This window comes from Galleria mellonella, unplaced genomic scaffold (assembly GCF_026898425.1).
Source record: "Galleria mellonella isolate WM207_F2 unplaced genomic scaffold, CSIRO_AGI_GalMel_v1 utg905, whole genome shotgun sequence".
Classification (NCBI taxonomy): Eukaryota; Metazoa; Arthropoda; class Insecta; order Lepidoptera; family Pyralidae; genus Galleria; species Galleria mellonella.
The window spans coordinates 1,741,209-1,763,085 of record NW_026442174.1 but is presented as its reverse complement, the minus strand read 5'-3'; the positions used below and the strand labels follow the sequence as shown (position 1 = coordinate 1,763,085).

Below are 21,877 nucleotides of genomic sequence, written 5' to 3'. Positions count from 1 at the left end.
TTTCATCACGCTACGATCAATAGGAGCCGAGCAGTGAAGGAAAATGTTGGGAAAACGGGAGAAGTTACTCCATTTTTAAGCTTCCGTCGCGTGTGCAGCCTTAATGGCCACTTTTTGAAATGTAGAAATATCCACCCGTGCGACGCCGGGACGGGCCGCTAGTCCATAATAAAAAAAAATAGATTACCCTAATGCAGGCTCAATCGATCACCATACATACATTCACGTAATATTCGTCAAGGAAAAGACCAGTCTTCACTAGACCGTTTCATATGAATAAATGAATAAATAAATAAAAGAAACTTATTGCTAAATAAGCAAAGTAGACTTAAATGATTAAAAATGTTAAATACAAAAATCTGTTTTATTTATAAACATATCCAGATTTTCCTATAGCAATGTTCGACTCCTACGAATCGGATAGTTTTCCGAAACGTACGACTAGGAAATTCAACTTTATCCACAGAACTTCTGCGGTTTACCGATATTCGGAAATTGATTTTTTGAGGACTCTCTTTTGTTGATAAACTCTATTCAGAATACCGAATGAATCTTCCACTAAATTGGGCATATTCTATTCGACAGGGCGAGATTTTTTATTTATTTATTTATTTTTTTTTAGGGCGAGAATTAAGAAGTACTTCTAAATTTGATAAATTTATTTAGAAAGATTTAAGTGTTCACAGCGTAGGAAGTGAAATAAATTATTTAATTAAAAACGAGTTCAATTCTGTTATTTTCATTTAAAAACTACTTAATTGGTGTTGATAAAATTTCTATTAAAAAAAATCTAAATCGGTTTAGAACTGATGGAGTTATGAGGTAACAAAAAAAAATACAACCGAAATGAAAATCTCCTTCTTCTTGAAGTAGGTATGGGGGGTATCATGGGCGAAACAGTATACTCTGTTATGTTCATGGTACTGCTCATGTCTATAGGCGACGGTTACCACTTTTCATCAGGTGGGCCGTCAGCTTGTTTGCCATTCTAAGTTGTATAAAAAAAAAAGGTTCATAAAAGAAGTTATTCTTAGAAATAGTAATTTTTTAATAAATAAATAATAATAAGACATTTTTTACCTCATATTTTCAATAATTTAATTAAATTATAGAATATATGCCTTCTTTTCCCGTGGATGTTATAAAAGGCAACTAAGGGAACTTAACATTCAAGGGATAGGCAGCAGAGTCCTCTTATAAAATCTCTAAGGCCTAACTGCGACTGCCAACCCGCCAGCCAAGCGTGGTAATTACTGGCGAAATCCCCCCAATAGAGAAAAGCTTATTATTTTTTTGATGGGTGAAAATGGAATGGTAACCCTGCCTGCGCTAACGGGATACGCTGGCGGAGCACCAGTGAAGGGTGATAGATGAGAATGAAAACAGGCCAGTTAGCCAATCATGATGAATTCGTCAGGAATTACCATGATAGTTTCCAGTATATATATAGATATAGGGCCGTGAGGTCCCAGTATAGAATAGGCTACCCCTTCCTTTCATGTGGGTGTCGTAAGAGCCAACTAAGGGAGGGCGAGGGATAGACAGCAGCGTCCCTCTTAAAATATCTCTTAAACCTGACTGCGGTTGCCAACCCGCCTGCCAAGCGTGGCAACTACTGGCAAAACCCCATAGGGGGAGGCTTATGTCCACCAGTGAACAATTAACAACAGATATGTTATATATAGTTAGCTGATCATTTTATTTTACTATTTTTCAAACTCGACACGCTATCTATGTTTATATTGACTGCGGTTACCAACCCGCCTGCCAAGCGTGGCAACTACTGGCAAAACCCCATAGGGGGAGGCTTATGTCCACCAGTGAACAATTAACAACTGATATGTTATATATAGTTAGCTGATCATTTTATTTTACTATTTTTCAAACTCGACACGCTATCTATGTTTATATTGTCTAGTTTAAGAGTAATACAAGAACATCATGCATTCAACACATAGCTTCCTACCCATCTATGTTAATGAAAAACTACACGAGCACTTCTTTCTATTTTCTCATTTAAAACCTCACGCTTTTTCTAACAAAAGGTATTTTTTGGAGTGTGAATGCCGACTCCTGTGCTCTTTGCTGCTGTCAAGATGTAAGAATATTACTTTGCACTGTTTACATTTATTTGAATAATGCAGAAACCCACTTCGTGTTCTCGTAAAAATTTTACGCTACAAATTTCGTTAGTTTTTATTATACCAGAATTTTTTTGTTTTTGTATGGAATTGCTCAAATAAATACTTAACTTAGTTTCTTAACGAAGTAATAAATTTAAATTCTTAATTTTGCTATTAGCTTTCAAAGATTTGCATTTATCATATGTATACCGTTATCCGATGTAATATTATATAAAAAAAAAGTTTTTGTATGACTGTTTGTAATGGATAAACTCAAAATTATTTAACCGATTTTAAAAGTATACAATATTCATCTATCCATCTATCCTTACAAATCGCATTTATAATTTTAACTAACTTTTACCCGCGACTTAGTCCACGTAACCAAAATATGTTTACTGACCGAGATAAAAAGTAGCCTATATCGTTCTCCATCTTATATAGTATGTGTATACTACATTTCATAGTGATAGGCGGTATAACGTAACAAACAAACATATAACATTTGTACTTTATTGTACATAGAAATTGCATTGTTATAATTTATTTTGAATAAATATGTACAACAGGCGAGCTTTGTAAGGATTTTTTTTCCCTTAGTGGAAAAGAAAAACTCATTATTACATTTATAATACATTTTTACATTACCTATCGATAGATACGTTATCGCTCACCCATGTTAGAACGATACAGAAACATTTAGCATCTTGATCTTTCTCGTGCGACGCTAACTTAAACGTATCTGTCAGAGAATTAGTTTACTATTTCGAGACTGAGGAAATACACATAACAAAATATTAGTAAAAGAGAAAAAAAAACTCTAAATTAAAGCTTATATTATAACGTCTAGCCTACAGTATCCAGCAGTAGGATATTGACATTATACGGATTTAATGTAGTTTTAATTAAAATATCTAAACTCTGATATAAAAAGGCACACAGACACAGAGTAGCATTGTATACAAATTAAATTAAAAAAAAAACCTATGCAACCAAATTGAATGAACACTGACACATCATACTGAAAATGACAACAATCGGTAAATATAGCAGCAGTACATAATTATATAATATGCATATCTAAATATAAAATGCATATTATAAATATATTTGTTTAAGAATTATAAAAAACCAAGTGTAAAAACAAGGAAAAATTTTATAAATACTTATTAACTATAGGTACCTACAGGTGTTAGGGGGTTTCTGAGTTTTTTCCAACCAGCAATTTTTCAATTCAATCATTGACAAATTACTAGTTGTAAAAAAATTAAAGGTAGGTGTTAGAACACGAACAAGGAAAAATGTATTTATTTTCCTTAAAATATTTATAAAAACACGAGTCTAGGTCAAATCAAATACAATTACTGTTTATATATTTACAATTATTAAAAAAAAAAGTTTTTCATGTACTAAAACATACTTAGTGTTTTAATAAATGCTTAGATTATAAATAAAGTTTGTCTAAATGAATATACTACTGATAGGTACTCAAAAAATAAAGCAACACTAGCTATATATTTAGGTTCCTTTGACTTAAAAAAAAAATACTTTTGGCGGGAAATTAATATTAAAAGTTTTCTTTGCACAGAGAATACAGACGTCGACCTTTATGAAACTGGTCAAATATTTTTTATAACAACTTTATTGTAGAGTAATACAAATATTTTTCTAATAATATCAATGACATAAACATAAATTCACGTTATATTCGCAGTCGCATCTTTATTTAATTCGTGCGTCTTTCTTAACCTGTTAGATTCCTTAGAACAATTACTTTTGGCGGGAAATATAGGTTATCATCAAAACATAGAGTAATAAAGAATAAATACAAAGGTCATGTCATATCCGTAGTTGTATGTTTCTTAATCTATGTATGTTACAAGACAGGGCAGGGTATCAGGAGATGCAACAAAGCCGCAGTTCCGCGGCGCTCGCCGCTTTTGTCCGGGACAAGCCTCGGGTCACAAGGGGCCGAAAATATTGCACTTCTCATAAATCGCGCGCTAGAGCTGTGAAATGATACCGTTGGTATTATTTGATACTGTTGCAAAATTCTAAAATAAAATTTAAATATTTACAAAAAAAATGTTATGAAATTTTTAGTTTATTCTTATACCAAAGAGAGACTTTATACATAAGTATTAAACTTGAATACCTCTATCCCACTCGAGTTCCTGTCGTGACGCAGCTACGCTTGCACGACTTTGTTTCGGTTTAAAGAATTCGATGTGACAGTGAAATTACAAGATACAGAGGTATAAAACCTCAGTCCTCAGGAATGGCAACGCATGAAACGTATTATGAGCTACACAATATACTCTCTGATTGTTCATGTCTATAGGCGGTGATTACTACTTTCTATTAAGCGGGCAATCAAGTTTACTATTCTAAATGTTATAAATACAAAACTGTAAGTATTTATGATTTTCTAAAAAAAAACTTATAAATATGTAATTAATATAAATATACAATTTAATTATCTTTTAATTTACTCATCTGTGCAGAAATAAGAAAGTATTCTTGCAATGCAGTGTGTTATATGATGATAGAAAATATATTTTAACTGAAAATCATTGCTCATAATGATACTATTGTATATATAATACTATGTTATTATCGACTTACTACTTTGATTTATCTCTTTAATCGTATCAGTCATTCTTATAATTATTATTAAGATAGCAAAGATAGTAATGTTATTATTTTCTTTATCCATTCCCTCGCATCATTCTCCAGGATGTACAAGTCTGCTGGATTACTCTCGTTCTTGTATAATGGACAATCTTGCACAATGTGGCCAATGGAGTGGCCAAAGCGACATTTCTCTGAACCTATCCTAAATTCTAAATTTCAATTTGATGTCACAGGGAAATCTTTATTCTTTGGACCAATATGAACTAAGTGCCTATTATTTTTTTTTTTATTTCACGAAAATATGCAAATAAAATTAAATTTAGGTTAAGAGATAACTTTAGAAAAATAACGCTTTAGAATCGATTCCACTGTTTTGTATTGTACTATCTCCCTCTGGTTTTTACAATCTAGTGTCACCCAATCCCGTCTTTGTTAATAATTGATTTAGTTACGATTAAGTTTAGTATTACATTTTTAGTTCCATTACATTTTTTGTAATATTCGATGTAGTCCCAACACTAGTACAAAAAGACTCTTTGTATGATTAGAAGTGCACGATCAAAATTACTCTTCCAACGCAAGTCTCGCGTTGATGATCTCAAGCCGTGCTTAGGAAGAGACGTTGCTAAATCGCTAAATAAAAACAAAAACTACAAAAATTCTAGATAAAATTTTTGAATAAAAAGTGCATAGAATCTAGTAGAAATGTTGGATAAACCTAATACAATAGATGGGGGGGAAAGGGATTGTTAATAATGGAGACTGAGAATCCCATTGCTAGCAATATACCCAACCAGGTCGACCTCCTCGCGGTTCTCCCTGGAAACTATCATGGTTAATTCCTGATGAATTCCTCATGATGGGCTAACTGGCCTGTTTTCATTCTCATCTATCACACTTCACTGGTGCTCCGCCAGCGTATCCCGTTAGCGCAGGCGGGGTTACCATTCCATTTTCACCCATAAAAAAAATAAAAAAACAGTGGATGGGGGCAACTATGACAGAGAAGTAGTCAATTAGCCTATCGTGATATATTCTACAAGAATTTACAACAATGGTTTCAAGGAGAAACCGCGTAAGCGTCGACTTAATATGGTATATTGCTAGCAATGGAACCGTTTTTTATGGTGAAAATGGCATTCAATTTTAATATTCCTGAATACGGAATACACTGGCGATGAACCAATGAAGAGTGATAGATGATGACAATGAAAACAGGTCAATAACACCATCATGACGAATTCATCAGGAAATACCCACGTTCGTTTCCAGGGTGGACCGCGTGGAGATCGACCTGATTGAATACATAATCCTTCTCTCCCCACAATGGAGCTATTAGACTCAAACTATGTCTTTCCCTCTTTATTAACGATTGGTAATATGCAAGCAATACCCCTGCAAGGATACAAAAGCAAACAATGTATGTGATTACAGTTGTAACCGCTTACCGTCAGGCGAAGAATATTTATTTATGTAATTCACTTTTTTGCACCAATATTACGTTCTAGCTATATCCCGTGGCTTTGCTCGCATTAATCAGTACCTATCTGTGTGCCTAAATAAAATTTATTACAATCATTCCAGCCGTTAACTGGAAGTTTTGCCATTAGTTGCCACGCTTGGCAGGCGGGTTAGCAACCGCAGTTAGGCCTTTGGGGATGTTTTAAGAGGGACGCTGCTGCCCATCCCTCGCCCTCACTTAGTCACATGGTAATTAGCACAGCGTGATGAATTCGCAAGAAATTAACCGCAATAGTTTCCAGAGGAGCGCGTGGAAATCTACCTGTATATTGCTAGCAATGGGGCCGTTAAACCCCATTAGCAACGATTCTCTCTCCGCCCATCCAATTAGATTCACTTAGTCTATAATAGTATGTAACTTAACATTAACATTGCAAGCAACTTAATGATCAGTGTCCGTTAACGATGACTGGGTGGAGAGTCCACATTACACCATATCGGGCCTGGAAACTTGTTTTGTAGCCATCCACCATACAGTTAGCAGTTATTTTTGTCCCAGCTTATTAAAGAAGAGTGGCTACACATTACCAGGAATGATGTTTATTTCTAAAAGCCACAACACACGCGATACTTTTATTTGGCATCGATAATCGGCGATGCAATCGCTATTCGGAAGCTTAACGATAAATCGGAGGCCCTATTCGATAATACACACTCCGGTCGCAGCGATCAAATTGGTTTTTAATAGCTCGATGCTAATTTGAAGTTTAACTATATATATAAATAATAATATTATGATACATGAAATGGCCTAGCCTTAATGAAGGCATTTACTTCCAGCAGCAATATTTCTGAATTGATACGACATCGTAACCTTCAAGAAAAGAGCATATTCCTTTTTAAAAGGCTGGTAGCACACCTGTAATGCCTTTGGTGTTGTGGATGCTCATTGGCGGCGGTGGTCACTTATCATCAGGTGAGCCGCATGCTCGTTTGCCTCTCGTGTTATATAAAATATATACCTATATTTTCTAATCCGCGTCACTTGTAATATAATTATATAATTTGGCAAAAATAAAAGAAATCGTACAATTTTGCGGGAAAAAAAAGCATTTGAAATTTGAGAAATAAATTAAAACTTGCGTCTGGAAATCCTGATTGCAGTTTAGTGACGTTATTCTTTCTTTTTACATAATCTTTTGACTTTTTTTGTAAAAAGCGATTTGGATACAGCAAACAGACACGTATAAATTAAAATTTGTTTTACAATAAAAATCATTTGCTATCAAAAACGGAAGAATGTAATCGAATTAAAAAAAAAATCAAAATTGACACAGAATTTACGAAAATATCACTTAAATAATATACAAAGGACACACGGGTAAGTATCGTGTGTGATGTAGCCCTAATGATATTTTTTATGACCTCGCCGTGTTTCCTTTACTGGAATTTAATTTTTAACTACTATTTTTTATATCGAATTTGTTTTGTAATGTTCCCATATTTGTACTATGACTCAGCAATCCCTGTTGTAATGTTTTGATCTAACTAGTCTAAAACTAGCAAACAAATAAGATGCAATATTTAGCATTCATTAATGCTAAAGATAATGCATCCTATATAAAGTTTAAATATTATGGTGTAAAAAAAGAGATATAATCCATTATTATGCACTTATATATTTCTTTAATGAATGATAATAGTGACCCCCCCATGCGCTGACGGTACACGCTGGCGGGGCACCAGTGAAGTATAATAAGGGAATTTGAAAAAGCAAGTCAAACCATCGTGACGAATACGTCTGGAATTCAGCACGATGATTTCCAGGATAAACCACATGGAGGTCGACCTGATAGGGTATATTGCTAGCAATGGGACTGGTAGTTCTCATTATTAACAATCCCTTCTTCCCCTATGCTAAGAGCATATTAGAATTTTAATTGTAAATGCACCGCGTACTTAATTTTTTTTATTTACTTTATAGTTGAATGACTGCTTGTGAACGCTGTATGTATGTATGCAGTAATGCATATTTATTTAAACAAATAAACACATTGCGTACTGCACGTTATACACATGTTTGCTCCAAACTTGTTTTCGAAACTAAACCAAAAAAAAATCTGTGCGTATTCAACGTGTTATTGACCTCACCGAATGACAGGCCCAAACAAAAAAAAATATTTACATGGCCCCTCACATAAATCAGCTTATTAAGATTAATATATGTCTTTCCTTTGTACTGTCATAAAAAAAAAATATACGAAGATATCGTTTAATGTTGCGGGAATGTCTTTTTTAACTTTTTTTCTTACTTATTACTTTATTATAATTATTTTATTTTATTTTATTTTAATAAGGCACACATAACAAATTATAACCATGTTAGGTTTATATATAGGTAATTATGTTTTTTATACTGGGTTACAATTCAAAAACATGTGTACACAACATCATTAACATTTAGACATAACATTTAAATTTCGATACGTGGATAACACAATAATTAGTAAACATTATAAATAATTTACATTAAATGAAATTTATACCATTAGACTATCACCACACAAGAAAAACAGCCCAGCCATCCTAAACATGAATTACATCACTAAATACTAGTAAAACTACAAGTTCATGCCAAATGACCCATGCACCTCCTGAATGATGGCAGCTATCAATGAATGAACAATAAAACTCACTATTGTTCATTTATATAGTTCGCCTAGATTTCAGAAATAGAAAATCAATTAAATAGAAATTTTCTTGATGGGATATCATGAGACACATCAAATTTTAAGTTAGAGGGAGATTTTGTACAAAAGTCGATTGCTTGGGTACCTTTGTCCCATTCGTGTTTCTACCGTGAAGCAGTTGTGTTTGCATGGCTGTGTTTCGGTTTGAAGGGTTAGATATGGCGTGAATTTACAGGGTACAAAGGAATAACACCAGAGTCCTCAAGAACGGCAACGCATGAGGTCATGGGCGAAACAGTACACTCTGTTATGTCCATGGTACTGCTCATGTATATAGGCGACGGTTACCACTTTCCATCAGGTGGGCCGTCAGCTTGTTTGCTATTCTAAGATGTATAAAAAAAAGACAAATAGTAGAATAATTCTTGATGCTGTCTCATAAAACATCAGATTTTAAGACAGACCGTCATACACACAAATATAAAAACCATAATCTCCAATTTAGAGCACTAGATTGCATGATACTGAAACTAACAGACAGACAAATGAAAAAAAACCTTATTTATTTATTCTTAAATATGGAGGATATTAATGTACGGACATCGTTTAGTTATAATTTTATTATATATCTACTTATCCTACGGTAATATCAATAAGGCAAAACATGTACATAAAGACGTAAAAAAGGTTATTAGCACTCAACTTTCCTGCCTTACATAAGAATATGCAAATGTAGGATCAAATATTCGAAGAATTGGAACGAAGAAATGTCAATAATTTAGTAATGAATATTATTCTTGTGTGTGTAGTGACAGAATACTAATATATACGTAGTGTCACTATTCATTTTCATCCTTAGGATGTCGTAATAAAAGCTTTCTACGAAACAAAACAGTATGCCAATGCAAGTAAAGTGAAATACGAAGTCATACCTTATTCTAAACCATTTGGCAAACGTAATATTAGTAAAATAATATCTTTCTCTTATATGGACAATTAGAGAACATATTTCTCCCCCTAGACTGTCATAATGAACAGTCCTGAGCCACCTGTATCCACTGACTCCCTGCTATGCATTAGACGTAGTCACTCCATCTAGTGAGAGGCGTCCTACACTGCGTTGTTTTTTTTAATGGATGATAATGAAATAGTAACCTCGCCTGCGCTATCGATATACACTGGTGGGGTACCAGTGAAGGATGATAGGTGAGGATGAAGCAGGTCAGTTAGCCCATCGTGACAAATCCAACAAGAATTGTTCACGATAGTTTCCAGGGGGAACCACGTGGAGAACGACCTAATAGGGCTTATTGCTAGCAATGGGGCTGTCAAACTCGATTGCTAACAATCCCTACACAGCGTTGTTAAATGTTAAATGTTCACTTTGTGTCAACATAAAGTTCATGGTCACCATGTTAATATCGATATTGCTTAAACCATTAAAAGATTATGACAGATATGTACTTCCATCTTTAAATACGTATCTTGTTTCATCATAATATATACAAGTATTTAGAATTTACTGACAAAACTGATAAACAAGACGCATCTGCTTATTATTAATAATATGAAGGTATTTGTTTAAAATTGCAATTTGATTCCAGTACAAGTAAGTATTCTGGTAGAGTACTTCTACCATATCGTTGGCCTCGCTCCAAACTAATATATAATGATATTAGAAAGCCATTCGTGCTGACACGAATTTTATAGAGATGGCACAAAGATTGCAGTTGGGATTTAAATTAATAGCCGTTGGGAATAAATTAAGTATACGCAATTAAATAGGATATGTATTTATATATCTATAAGGCTGATTCACAAATGAAATATAAAAAATTGAGTTGAGTAATTAATTTTTTTTTTTTTTACTTTAGAAGAGTACTTTTATGATTATTGTGGATTTTTTTTGTTAAAATGGATTAAAAATTACCTAATGTCTGTACCATTATAGTGGTCTCAAGTTGTTTTGAGTTTTGACAAGATGAGGGATTATAACTAAAACTCAAAAATGAGAGAATGATAAACAAGAACAACAATTTCGTATTCTTTTTTAAGAATCGGCTACGTAATAAATGCGAAATTTTATAAAGATATTTGTATATTTGTTCCTAAAATAACAAATTTAAATGGCTGAACAATTTTAAATGGCATTTGGTATTCAGGTAAGTCATATCCTAACTTAACTACTTACTTAATATACTTTACACACATGAATAAAAACTTGGGAATCTGAATACTAGTAAAGTAACAATTCAGTGGTGATACAACACTACTCATTTCATCACCAAGATACCATAAGAGACAACTAGAGAAAGAAAACACAATACACTAATACAAAAAGAAATGAAACCGTACGCCAAAACTTTATCAAAGCTTATATGTGTACTAAACCTCCTCGCAGGACAATATAATAGATCCATATTTTTTATATTTTTATTTTCTTTTAATATTAGAGAAGAAGAGTTAATCACAATCGTTTTCAGATAGAACCCCATGGAGTTTGAGCTGATAAAGTATATTGTTAGCTATGGCTACCTTCCTTTCCCTTGTTATGAATATTAGTAGCGTAATTCGACTGCTTGATTTTTTATTTCAGGTTCCCGCCACGCTAAGAAGTCTCTAAAAAGAGCGATTCAAGCAGATTTAAGGCCCAATGGAGAGCAATTTCATGGGGTACACGCTGAAATTAGATACGTGTTTAACGTGTACACGGAGCCGCACTTAGTTCGCGCTGATTTATCCCCCGTTTGGGACAAGGAAGTAACAGTTCCGCTGTATGAGCTATAAGAGATACGCTCTCGAAAACTGCTAATCAAATGTAAAGAGATCAAATTTTTCTTTCTCATACTTCAGGTACTGCTTTCTGAAACGTCAAATTATTCAGTAGTAAATAAAGTCTGATGCTCTGAAATGATCCTGGCATAGAATAGACCACCCTTTACTTTCCCGTGGGTGTCGTAAGAGGCGATTAAAGAAATTAGACAACAAGATCGAGGGATGGGCAGCAGCTCTCTTTAAATATTACCAAAGCCTAACTGCAGCTGTCAATTTACATGCCAACTAGTAGCAGAATTCCCAATAAGGGGAGACCTATGTTCAATAATGGGCAATACGGTTGATATATAGAGACTACATGATTAATAAAGAGACTTAAATATTTCAATATATTTATGGTTATGTTAAATGAATGTATGTTTTTTTTTTTTTATACAACTTCAAATGGCAAACAAGCTGACGGCCCACCTGATGAAAAGTGGTAACCGTCGCCGTTATTGGAGTAACAAGACTCATTTTGGCAGTAATACTTAAAAATGTAAGTAAATTACTCTAATGTAAGTAGTACCTCTGTTTCATTAGTGTTTCTACCGTGAATCAGTTGTGTTTGCATGACTGTTTCAGTTAGAAGAGTGGGATATGGCGTGAATTTACAGGGTACAGAGATATAACACCTTAGTCCTCAGGAATGACAACATATAAAGGGTATCATGAGCAAAACAGTATACTCATAGTACATTTCATATTTATAGGCGACGGTTACCATGTGGGCCGTCAGTTTGTTTACCATTTTAAGTTTCATAAAAAATTCAAAAAAAGACTAATATACATATGCTAATAAAATTATTTACTGTTACCACTTTTATTATGTTATTTTGATTAAACATTTTATATTCGTATTTTTTTTTGTGTTTTTAGTTTGTCTATGAGACGTCTGTGGTCACAAAACAAAAAAATTAAAGATTTTTTCTTTCAGATAAATAGTTAGCTTGTTTGCCATTCTAAGTTGTACTCGTATAAACAAAAAAAAAATTGTATTCTTGCTAAATTTCTTTTTTTAAACTCAGTATCTTGTAAATTCAGAAAAAGAATGAAAAAATACATATTTTCTTATCTGTTCTAGAGGCACAACGTGAATATATGGGTTAAATATATATCGTTATTCATTTAGCAAGATTTTTAGGTAACACGCTTATGAACAACGGAAAATTTATAAATCATAAACTCACTACGTGTTTTCAAGCCTACAAACAAAATGGAGAACTAATGAACAATCATAGACATGGATACTTTATTAAAAAAAAAATAGAACAATGTTACCTTACACTTTTACATGAAAACATACCGTTGAATGTCTAACATTTCCAGAAAATTCCCATTGCACGTATATGACGTGTACATATTACAGTTTTTCCTTAGATTAGAAACTTCCAGATGGAGTGACTTCATTTAAACGCCCCTCCAAAACAGGTCAACTCTTCTATCTATGTGTGTGAGAATAGGGATGCCAGAATATAAATATAGTCATTAATCAATAAAATGGAGAAATATATATTACTCTGAGATTATATAGATGAATTAATACACATGCTTCGCTAATAAGGGATCAACTTTCTTATCAATGTGTGCGTGAATAGAGTTACCATAATTTACATTTATTACTCATTATATTGGACAAATTATATTGAAAGATAAAATAGAAAAATAAAAACAATATAAGGTGCTTAATAATATAATTGAATGAACAAAATAAATAGTACATAAGGATTGGTAATGATGCTTATCATTACTGTCATTTATATCTTATTTTTAGAATAAACTTATAATGTTTTTTCGATTTAAAGTTATTGAAAATTGCCGCTATTATAATTAATACATGTATATTAATTTATAATCAATATGAACATACTTATATTTATATAATATCAGACAATTATTTCATAAATTAATATAAAAAAAAAATTACTTTGTCTAGGAAATTTTTAATCTAATTACTTGCAACATTAAAAAAATGGCGCGTTTTATTTTCATTTTAAGAAAAAATTTGTATTCCAAACATCAAAGTTGTTAATTAAATTCACAACACTTACATAGACACTCTGCACTATATCTATATAACCTACTAGTATCTATGTATTAGATTGAAAAATAAAAATGATACAAAATTCATACATATATTTTTCTTACATATATAAAATTAAATTAACAAGACATAATGATTCACAGTGATGCTTATCTTCATTAATTAAAATCAGAGAATATATTCAAAATGTCATTATTAATACATATATATATAATATGTGAATTTATTTCATTTAAGAAAAATTTGTTCCTAATTCAAATTGAAAATATTCACTACAATTGGGTTATTTTTAATTAAATTACTTGCAACACTGAAAAATAGCTACCTTTATTTTTGTTAAAAACAATGCCAAATTCAGTCAACTAAACGTTACATTGAATTTTGCCCTCTTTTCAAGAACCGATGTTCTATCTTGTCATATATAGTCTAAGAGTTTGTCATAATACCATTTGATCCCAGTTCCTCCGCACCTCGTTGCGAGCGCATACATTTGGAGCTACTTTACGGATAACAATCCCTCAGAGTCAAAAAGTTTCAATCCCACAAAGAGCTCTTTCTAAAGGATAGAAAAGTTTAGTGTTGGACCGTATAATATCGATAATATGACGTTATCTTTAAATAAAAAATCACGCTCCCGTATTTTATTAACTACTAGCTAAAGCCCGCGACTTTGTCCGCATGGGATTTGTTAATTCTGTATAGTATGTACTCGATGTATGTACCTACCTATTTATTATATCTGGGAATACTGGACCAAAATTAATAAATAACATGTCGTTCTCACTCTTTGCCTTAGATCAAAATGACTTTACTTAAGTAGGGTGTGTACTAAGCTATATAAGTTACTATTGTTTTTAACTGTGCCACAGGGACTCTTTAATTCTCCTTGATTAAAAGTATCTAATACTTTTATCGGGGATGTAAGGTACTACCGTACAAAATTTCATATCAATCTGTCGAACATTTTCAGAAATTAGCCCGTACAAACACAAAAACAAACAAAAAATATTAAAAAAGCTGAATGTTTTCTATTTCACTTCTAACATCCCCCTAATTCGGTTATTAGAATTTTTCTCTATGTACCGACAATCGACCTCTACAGTTTTATTATATGTATAAATTACAAGTAATGTTTACGTGTTTAGTAAATAATTACTTAGGTATTTTATATTATATTTATTTTATATCATATAATATTAAAGACTGAACTAACGTCATCTCTTGAGTAAATTAAATAATTTATCCAATTTATTTATCACGATATACATTATTATTAGAGAGATAATTAAATATTTAATTCACGACAATTCAACAAAATAATAAAAAAGAATCATGCATAATATGCTCACAGCCTTAATCCTAGATGAGGTAATAGCTTATTAATAGTGTATATCAGTATTCTTATACAATTCGGTGATGCCTACTATCGAATAATGCGGATTTTCTATATTTTGTCAAGCATATTTTATATCTGTATGATGACAGAGACGTAAAGTCTAAGAAAATAATTTGTAATAGAAGAAATACTCTAAATAAAAACTTATACCAAGCCACTAGTCAGCATTGGCACAGTAAACTAAATCTTTTTCTCATAAGGAGTGACTCATGTCCATCAGTGGACCAAAAATACTTTTTTAATAAACGTCTCAATATGATGAACAATGTTTGCAAAAAATCTTTTAATTGACTAACATTCTGGAAATATGGTCATTAATCAGTAAATGTATGACCTATTTGGAGACAGTCATGACAAATATGTATGTATGTGTGTATGTAAACAATGAATGTTATTATATAATAAATGTAGAACTGAAGTTGTTTGTTTGTAACCTAATAGTACCTTAACGTTTCAACTAATTGTAATGGTATACACGTAAAATTTGTTATGGGGCCTTCCCCATATTAATACTCTTGCATAAGTTAATTTTTATCCCGATCTGTCAACATATTCTTGTCACGGAAACGAAATTACAGTGAAAACTAGTAGGGATTGTTAGTAATAAATAGCCCCTTTACTACAATATACCCTGTCAGGTCATTAAACCATTTTTAAATCTCATCAATCTATCAATCATTAATCTAAATCCATGACTAATTCTAGTTGAATTCGTCAGAGAGGCTAACTGATCTGCTTTCATCCTCATCAGTCATCTATCACTGGTGCTCCGCCAGTGTATACTAATAGTGCAGGTGGGGTTGCCATTCCATTATCACCCCTTAAAAAAAATTGTAGACAATAATTACTACATTATTTATTTAGCTAGTATAATGTGAATTTACTGAGTACAAGGAATAACACCTGAGTCCTCAGGAATGGCAACATGGGCGAAACAGACATACACTGTTATGTCCATGGTACTGCTCATGTCTATAGGCGACGGTTACCACTTTCCATCAGGTGGGCCGTCAGCTTGTTTGACATTCTAAGTTGTATAAAAAAAAATAGTAATTTAAATAGATATTATCGATAATTTAACATTAGTCGCATCACTAAGATCACGTCCACAAGTGCAATATCCGATACTAGGTTCACATCAACGGAATAAAACACTGAATCTCTAGCGCCGCGAATGTGTCATGAACTAAAATGGAAATTGTATTACATTGCTTTACAAGTACTATCCTTATTATACTATGAGACTACTATGGCCTGTTTTTAATAATACGAACGATATTATTCATTAAAATGATCTATGGATAGTTAATAAATCGATGCGAATTAATAAATAATCAGTTATATATTTATATTAAGTGTGGTTAAAAGATTTTTTTTTATTGTAAAATTATGTATGGAATCAACAGCTTATATCTAGAATAATTAAAAATAGATAGATAAATAAATACTCTTTATTGTTTTCTCCAAAAGATTGCAATAGTAAAATTATTATAAATATAAACAAGAAATAAAAATATGATATTTATACCATATACATATTAGCCATTTATTCCAATCTCAATTTGTATACCAGACAATATTATGCTTATTTTTATAGGGTAGATTAATTTAATAGTAAATTAATAAATTAAATTGATTTAATCTACCCTCCATAAATAAGTAGTAATTATCTTATTCTTTACTACATTTTTCCTGTATAAATCATTATATAAAATGTCCTATCTGATAAATTAGGATCAAACCTATTAATTAACCAAATTTCATTCAAAACTGTGCAGCTGTTTAAGTGTGATTGAACAACAAATGAATATTTCCATAACTAAAGACGCAACTTTTAAAATATTTTTAGTCCAGTATTAATTCCTTCAAAATTGTTTACTTCATTTCATACTGCATAATTATGTCATAGTCAACAACCGAATAGAGAAGCTCCTTCTTTTAAAGTCGGTTTAAAGTATGGTTGATTATTAAGAGAGTCTCCTCCTTTATGAAGTCGGTTAAAGTACTTAAACTACGGGAACACACTATAACACCATAAATAACTATTCGCGGTTAAGTTCTTACAACATCTTCAATTTGGGATAAGGGCTAACCACAATAATCTAACTGTGATTTATGATCCGTGTTGGTTAACCGCCCGCTCTTATAGTTACTTGGATGTGGCAAGTCTACATTTAATTTAGCTAACTAATAAATTCAGACTTGTTCAAAACAAGCTAAATGACTGTATTTCAGTTTGGAGGGCGAGATATGGCGTGAATTTACAGGGTACAGAACAATAGCACCTGAGTCCTCAGGAATGGCAACGCATGCCGGGTATCATGGGCGACACAGTACACTCTACTATGTCCATGGTACTCATGTCTATAGGCGACGGTTACCATTTTCCATTAGGTAGGCCGTCAGCTTATTTGCCATTCAAAGTTGTATAAAAAAAGCTGTATCCTGTGGCTTTGCTCACCTAAAAAGGCACATAATGCAGTAATCAATCAGTATCCCATTTGCTAAGTTAAAATATAAGGATCAAAGTACGTATTCCTCTAACAGCTAACATCCATTACAAAAAATAACACTCTTTTAATAATAGTAATGTTAAAGTTAACTGCATACAGTTACTGGGCCTTTATGAATTATTATAATATACATATATATATATATATATATATATATACATTTTTTATACAACTTAGAATGGCATTTCAGCCATTATCCGTCCACTACTGGACATAGTCCTCCCCCATAGACTGCCATAAGAAACGGTCCTAAGCCACCTGCATCCACTGACTCCCTGCAATGCATTTTAGGTTGTCACTCCATCTAATAGGGGGAAGGCCTAATCTCTATTAGCTAGATAACTTTTATTTACCAACTATACCGGTTGTGTTGAACATAACGAAATATAAGCATAGCTATACTGCTATTATTCGAATTATTTTTTTACTAATTAATCTTTAATATACAGTATAATTATCTTATAATTATATATAATATATATATAATTATATGTGCAATCGATGGCTAACGTCAGCATTCTCTACCAGTGAGCCATTGGCCAAACAGAAAAATAGATAGGCGGTACATCCATGCATTAAATAATTGTCGGGCCGTCAGCTTGTTTGCCATTCTAAGTTCTATAAAAAAAAAAAAGAAAAAAAAATGAAATAATTAGATAATATTATACTTAACAGATTCATATGTCACAAATATATAATTTAGTTTGTCGTAGATTTTTTTATGCAACTTAGAACAACAAAAAAGCTGACGGCCCACCTGATGGAAAGTGGTAACCGTCGCCTATAGACATGAGCAGTACCATGGACATAACAGAGTATACTGTTTGTCCATGATACCCTCCATGCGTTGCCATTCCTGAGGACTAAGGTGTTATTCCTTTGTACAAAGATAATTCACTGACATATCCGACCCTTCAAACCCTTCAAATTGTTAAAAATGGAGATTAGTAGCCCCATTGTTAGCAATACACCCTGTCAGGTCGACATCCTCGCGGTTCCCCCTGGAAACTATCGTGTTCTATTCCAAGTGAATTCATCACGATAGGCTAACTGACCTGCCTTATCATTGTCACCTATCATCCCTCACTGGTGCACTGCCAGCGTATACCGATAGCGCAGACGGAGTTACCATTCTATTATCATCCATTTAAAAAAAAAGACCCTTCAAACCGAAACAACTAACAAGGTATTCCTATCATCTGAAGGTTGTTCGAAAATTAAATGGACACACATTTTTTTTTTTATGTTTGCCAGACTCGAACTTACAAACTTTGCGATCTAAAACGAGGGTATACCAGTGAACCACAACGCTCTCATAGTTGTTATAAGTATCGTTAAGTATTACTTTACTACAAAACCTAACAAAAATCTAGTAACATCACTATCAAAAATTAAACAAACACTAAATAATCCTCTACTATTACTATACTAAACTAAAATAGTTTTAAACCGATAACTTGGCCCAATGATTTTTACATCGATAAAAACTATAAATCGGGGAGCGAGCGACCACTATCGATCGAGTGTCGGCACTCGCGCGCACGTCGCGTATCGATCCGCATTACGCTCGCAGTAAATCAATAAAGTTTATAATAAATCACTATTATTAAAAGAAAAAAGTGTGCAAATAAAATTTTTGAAAAATGGATACCGATAAAAAAAGTGAGGAGGTCACAGTTGATGATATCCTATCGATTTTGGGACCGTTCGGAAAGTTTAATATTTATAATTTCATTTTAATATTGTTTCCTGTATTCCTAGCTGGGATGTATTCGTCTGTATACAATTTTGAAAGCATGGACTTGGATTATAGGTGGGTATATTTATATTACTTACCATAAGTGTATGTTTACATAAAGTTTCATACATAACATTATTCTTCAAATAATCACGGTCACGAAATTAAAAATAGAAAAAAAATAAGTTACTTTTTTTATGAATCTGCAATTATAATAATGTCTTTATTTCCTTAATCAGTATAATTTAAATACTATATGGAAATTGTTTATAAAAAAATACGTATTTTAACAAAAGTAATAATTAAACAAAAGAAAATATATGTTAAAAATATTACAATTAAGTTAAATGTAATGTCATTATAATTTAAACAAAATATTTAAATAGAAATTATTATTATTTAAAGGCGTGTCATTTTCAAGGAGTAAAAAAGAATTTATTTGAATTGATTGAAGACATATATATATATATATATATATATATATATATATATATATATATATATATATATATATATATATATATATATATATATATATATATATATATATATATATATAATAAAAATACCGACAATTTAAGTAATACTTTATTTATTATAATTTAAATGTGCCATAAAAATTAAACACATATATTTATCTATATAGATATATAGCTTAATAATATTGTTCTTTTAATTTAATTATATTTTTACAACTTTAACAAATGATCTCATCTCATTTATCATCATTCGTGTTTTTTTTTTTATATTACAATTATAAACTTAACACACGACCATCCTGAAAGCAAACCATTTCAGTAAAATAAACTAATACTGTACATTTGTCGAGCAATCCAATGTAAACGTTACGAATGACACTCCTCCAAACGAATAATTTCCACTTTTTTTTAAAAGGTGGAAAAATATTTATAATATTATATTTTTTTTTATTTTAAAAATACTCAGAATAAGAATAAATAGTCTGATATAACAGAAATAGAAAGTGATCGCAAAATATCGAGCAAACTAATACACGATCCCTATTATTATACATAATTAACGCGGCTAAGTTGCGATCGGAAACGAAGGAGGTTAAGCAAAACACGGCTCGCTCGGCAAATGGATACTTGACCGTTTACGACCGCTAATATCGTATTTGAGAAGGCGTTATAACTCGAAAATAACTGTTAACATTTAAGCCGTATACATAACTGTATCTACAGGGTGAAATCGAATATGTGTGCGTCTTTTTAAGTAGACATGGGTAATATGCGTACTGCGGGGGCAAATGGATTGTTAGTAATGAGGTCTAATAGCACCATTGCTAGCAATATACCATCTCAGGTCGACCTCCACGCGGTTCTTCCTGGAAACCATCATGGTTAATTCTTGTCGAATTCATCATGGTGAGCCGACTGATCTGCATTCCTTCTTTTCTATCATCTTCCACTGGTGCCCATGAAACCCACGGAAAAGGATGGCCCATTCTATGCTGGCCATCCATAATAACACTTACCGTGGTCCTGCCTGCCAATAATGGCAATTATTGGCAAATTCCTCCAAGGGGGAGGCCTAAGAGATATAGACAGTAAACAGGTGATATCACTATATCATCATACTAACACAACACGAATAATTTACCATTTTTTATTTTTTTATAAATGGGATTTCTATCTTAATTTGTTTTACATTGTGGGTAGATTCTTAATATTACGTATCCCTTAACTTACATTACATTTTATGTATGACTTAAATTTCACCTTGTATATATTCTTTATTGCACTAAAACATACAGTAATAACAAGAAGTTAATGAGAATGTTAGCAAAGGCAAACTTATTTCTAAAAGAGATCTCTTCCAGTCAACCTAACGCAGTGGCATAGGAAGTAGTGAGTAGGCAGTAGTAGTGCTAAACAGTAACTAAAATAAATATTTACATCAGACTCTGAGGTATTCAGAGAAAAAAAACGAAGTTCAAAAACAATAATATAACCTTTATAATGACTGTTACATGGCAGTAATGACAAAAAATGTGAAATTAGCTTTTGTAATATTACCATTTTACTATATTGTACCAAATTTTAGTAAAAAAAAAAACTTAATTCATTCATTTATTCTTTTTTTTTTTATGCAACTTAGAATGGCAAACAAGCTAACGGCCCACCTGATGGGAAGTGGTAACCATCGCCTATTTACTATTCACTACTAACTAAAAGTGGTAACCATCGCCTATTTACTATTTACGTGACTTCATATATTTATCATTAACATTAATACTAACAATACAAATAAGGTTAGGTACGTTTTAAAGAAACTATTTGAATGCACTCTTTACTTAAGGCGTATTCACAGCGATAAAGTCTATCAATATATTACTAATCAACATGTTGAAGTAATTAAAGTGGATTGCGAAGACGTGACCTGATTAGTTGAGTCCTATAGACTGGCTAAGCGACGAATCAATTCAAAATATTTTTATTCATTA

General features: G+C 32.1%; 2 protein-coding genes across 2 annotated transcripts in view; both read left to right on the top strand.

Moving 5' to 3' along the window:
- The window catches only part of LOC113513327 (60S ribosomal protein L36), a 171,770-nt gene that overhangs the window by 91,302 nt on the left and 58,591 nt on the right, over nt 1-21,877 (top strand). The window lies entirely within an intron of this gene.
- LOC113509302 (organic cation transporter protein-like) overlaps nt 19,204-21,877 on the top strand; it is a 41,048-nt gene continuing 38,374 nt past the window's right edge. Inside the window, exon 1 of the mRNA XM_031907211.2 lies at nt 19,204-19,488. Coding sequence (XP_031763071.1) covers nt 19,319-19,488 — 170 coding nt within the window. The 5' untranslated portion in view covers nt 19,204-19,318. The remainder of the gene's footprint in view (nt 19,489-21,877) is intronic.